Raw genomic sequence first — 4,274 nt, 5'->3', positions numbered from 1 at the left:
AACCCGCCTTAGAAATAATGCTCGTACCTTATTGCAGCGATTGAATGAGAACAGGGCAGTTGGTCTAGTTGAAATACTCGACATTCGCATTTTTTCTTCTCTAGATCCACCTTAAAGCTTCTGTCAGCAGTTTGCACCTTATACTTCATGCCACTCAACCTTTGTGCAGTGTATCGACGATTTTTTTGGACTTCAATAGCTACCCTTTTACCGGCCTCAGCAGTCAAGCCTTGCTCGATTTGTTGTGCAGCCCTTAGTCACTCGCTGAACCATTTCTCAATAACAATTCCGATTGCCTCTAACAATCTGGAATTAAAAGCTTCAGCAGCATTTGATGTCATAAAACTGTAGCGTCGCACAGGCATAGGACACATCGAATGAGCCCACTTTTCCGGCCCAATCCCCATTAGTTTATCGTACGCGGCTCTCTTCATAACCTTCAGGGCGTTCATAGCCCTAGTGAAGTCGGACTTCTCGTACGCAAATGCAGCTTGTCGATACACCTCGACCACTGCCTTACCGTAATGCTTCAGGTTATTTTGCAAATGGTAGTAGCATAGGCCGTGGGTGGCATTTGGTAACTCATTCCTGATAGCATTGGCAATGGAGATATGTTGATCAGAGACAATCAAAAGTGGATTGGCTTGGCCATAAACACGTCGAATGCGTGACATGAAATAAGTCCACGATTCATCGTTCTCTTTCGGGCCAACACCATACGCGAGTGGGAACAAACTCTCGTTGCCGTCCTTCGTCACTGCAACAAACAAAATACCCCTATTCTTGCCCTTCAAGTGTGTGCCGTCGACGACAATCACTGGCCATAAGCTGAACATGAAAGGGGTAGCCGAAGCTGCAAGAGCAACAAATAAGTGTTTGAATCGGCCATCATCGTCAACTTCCCACTCCACCATCGAACCGAGATTGGATTGTCTCAACATGTATAAGTACTTGGGCAGCATCTCGAAGGACTGATCATGTCGACCATAAACCATCTCAGTCGCTCGATTATGGGCTCGCAATGCAACATCGTACTTGATCTGTACGCCAAACTCATGTCGCAGCTCCAGCTGGATGGCCTTCGGCTTCAAGATCTCGCAATCGTCGTGTATTTTCTGTGCTAAATATGCTGCGACGACTTTTGCGGGGGCCTTTATTCGCGCTACACGCCCTAGCTCACCGTCGCATGAGTGCTCATTGGTGAACTTATACACTCCCCAAATGGCTCCATCTTGTGACGATGCATGGAGCTTGAAGGGGCACGTATTTGAATGCTTGCATTTGAAGTAAATTCGTCTGCTGTCTGATTTGGTGACAGAAAATTCCTTGCCCTGCTTCATGTTCCACAGACCGATTGCAACGATCAGATCATCTTTGCTATTGAAATACATATTCTTTGACAACTCCCGAGGCAGTAGCTGATAATCTTCAATATCCACAAGTGCCGCTGCAGCGTCCAACGGGATAATCGGAACTAACCAATTAGTTAGTTCATCTGCTCCAGGAACCTGTTCGTCATCATCGTCATCGATCTGCAAATTCTGCCAACCTGCATATTCAATCCCCGCCCTTCTCACGTTCTCTGGCTCCGACAAGTCTTCAGAGGCGCTTGTATCAATCTCGGCTTCAGACGATGGAACATAATCTTCATCTACATTACCAGCATTCTCCACAAACTGAGGCTCGTACGTATATTGATCATCAGCTGGACCACAACAACGATCAGTTGTTAGGTGATAGTAATCGTACGGATTTGGCTCATCCCATGAAGGCCAACCCGTTGACTGATCATTACCCCAAGTGACCGACGGTTCAACAATTTCTTGCGCCGGTGAATCTCCGGCTGATAGGTCTAAATAAGCATATCTTTGGATTGCTTCCAATCCGTCCCCACCTTCGAATGTTGCACTGGATTCACCTCCATACCCGGAAGATTGAGGGAGATCGAACGAAGGAACATACACTCCTCCACTATAATCGTCTTCGACAACATAAATCTCAGGAAAATGTGGCTGGGACACCAGCAACTGAAGCAAATCATTGTCATCGGCAAGAAGATTTTTACTGTATACCCTGCCATTTAATCCCTTCGTCAAATAATACAAGCTGTAATTAGTGCTCAATGAATTCTCCAACATCAGGTGATTTATCATGTACACCGTAGTGGCCATTGTGTCTCCGAAAATATGCAAACTCTTAGAAGAGCCGTCGATGTACTCATAACCATTGAAGACACCTCCATAATTAACCAAAAAGTATCTCCCATATTCATTCATCTACAGAAAAAATAATAAATAAATAAATATATGATGTAAAGGGAATAAAATGTAAAAATACAACATATAACATGTTAATACACTCGAAAAGCATCTGTCCGCCCGGGGAAGTTTCCGAGGAAATGTGTCCGGCCGTGTATTACATAATATATAATTACACACGGCCGGACACATTTTCAAGGACACTTGTCTGGGCGGACACATGATTTTCGAGCATATTAACATGAGTTATGTAGCAATATATATGTATAGAACTAAAATGCAACTAATAATTACTAATTAATACTTTAAAACATGATAGAATGTGCTCTAATTCACATGTATTTCCTTCAAACGTAGCTTTAAATCATAGTATGCTATAATATGCTAATAATTCACATAAGCATATAGGATCAAACAAAACATTGAAAATAAACAATAACCAACTTAAATTACATTTCAAACGTAAAATGACATACCTTTAAACGTTCGGATGAGAGAATTCACATATAATAGCTTCAACACTTGGAAAATATTATAATTTCTATTGAGTTTGAGTGTTTTTTCACTTTGAGTGTTCGGATGAGAGAATTTCTATCGGATGAGAGAATTCACTCATATATAAACAAAGATTCCTTCATTTCACGTGAATTTCAATGAAATTAGAGTGTTTGACATGAATACTTTACTGACAAGGCTATTTCACATCATATTTGTCATTTATCATCAATTTTAAGAAAAAAATTATGTCCATTAATTGAAGGCTAATTAATCGATGGAATATAAATACTAAAAATTAACACAATCGATATTAGCACTCAAAACACACAATCGAACCAAAAAAACATTTGTCCGACTGGAACAAATATGTGTCCGGTCGGACACTTGTTTTTTCCGGTCGGACACATTTTTTTTTGTTCCAATGTGTGTTTTGAGTGCTAATATCGATTGTGTTAATTTTTTGTATTTATTTTCCATTGATTAATTAGCCTACGATTTACTTCTAAAACCTTCGATTTTAATTCAAAAATAAATAAATATTATTTTTTGTTTCAGTCTTTCACTTTTTCCAACACTTATTTGACCGATTTCAATCTTTAAATTGATGACATTGATGATTCTTACACCTTTAACAACTTTTGGCAGATATGTGTAAGACTTTGTCAACACTTTTTGTGGAAAACAATGCCCGGCCATCACAATCAAAGGGCATTTTCGGTGGTTCACTTAATTAGGGCATGGATAGCTTTGTATAGTAAGAAAGGGCACTTAAAAAAAAACATAAGAGTTAGGGCAATTTTAATTTCGCCTCCCAAGCAAGATCTTGCTTCAATTCACGTGTAGTACGTGGCTTCTCACCCTTATTCATCATAAAGCGGCCGATCAACGCAAACCTAAACTTATTTGCCTAAAAATTTTGGATATCCTCGGGCACTTTTAGGATGCCTTTCTCGTCAGCACTGAAGGGGCGCAAGGCTTGGAACTTATGTGCCGGGAGGTCCGGTTTTTTGATACGTGTGGGAGCAGTGACATTAGCATACGACGATCCGGCCCTGAATGGAGGTTCATGTCCGGTGCCGGTATCTAGCGGTGCAAGCAGGCCATCCTTAGTAACGACTACTTTAGAATTGTCAGCCATGTTAGGTTTTACGATGGTTACGCGGCTGGGTTCGCGAACCGGGTTATTCATCACGCGGGGGTTGAAGTTGCTGGAGATCGGAGGAAGGTTTAGTCCACTCTGGTCTGTCGACGTCGAGAACGTATAGCCGGAAGACATGGACGGCGGCAGCAGAAGATCAAAACTCAAAACTAGGGCTAGGGTTAGGGTTTGAGCGAGAGAGAGATGTCATGCTTCGCAATCAATTCAGTACTTCTTTCTTTTTTCATGCGTAAAGACAATGTATTATAATAAAGTATTGAAGTCAATATAATAATAAGAAAATGAACTACTTTAATATAAATTATTATTAAACTACGATTATATATAAAAAGTAAAAAAATAAAAAAAACTTAAAACCC

The 4,274-nt window shown here is 40.7% G+C and overlaps 1 protein-coding gene across 1 annotated transcript; it reads right to left on the bottom strand.

Moving 5' to 3' along the window:
• Positions 1 to 257: 257 nt before the first annotated feature.
• On the bottom strand, positions 258 to 3,894 carry LOC131018610 (uncharacterized). The gene is made up of 3 exons (XM_057947325.1): positions 3,702 to 3,894; positions 1,509 to 1,705; positions 258 to 1,331 (listed from the first exon to the last, which is right to left on the bottom strand). The coding sequence occupies exons 1-3, from the start codon at positions 3,892 to 3,894 to the stop codon at positions 258 to 260; spliced, it is 1,464 nt and encodes a 487-aa protein (XP_057803308.1).
• Positions 3,895 to 4,274: the final 380 nt, after the last annotated feature.

This window comes from Salvia miltiorrhiza, chromosome 3 (assembly GCF_028751815.1).
Source record: "Salvia miltiorrhiza cultivar Shanhuang (shh) chromosome 3, IMPLAD_Smil_shh, whole genome shotgun sequence".
NCBI classification, from domain to species: domain Eukaryota; kingdom Viridiplantae; phylum Streptophyta; class Magnoliopsida; order Lamiales; family Lamiaceae; genus Salvia; species Salvia miltiorrhiza.
The sequence above is the reverse complement of the archived record's forward strand: the minus strand, read 5'-3'. Positions and strand labels throughout refer to the sequence as shown.

Bases quoted from the DNA above. Each gene is read 5' to 3' on its own strand.
- LOC131018610 (XM_057947325.1), bottom strand. From the start codon at position 3,894: ATGGCTGACAATTCTAAAGTAGTCGTTACTAAGGATGGCCTGCTTGCA. The intron at 1,706-3,701 runs GCATCCTAAAAG...GTTGTGGTCCAG, and splicing joins CTTCAGTGCTGACGAGAAAG to CTGATGATCAATATACGTAC. The intron at 1,332-1,508 runs GTTCCTGGAGCA...AACATGAAGCAG, and splicing joins ATGACGATGATGACGAACAG to GGCAAGGAATTTTCTGTCAC.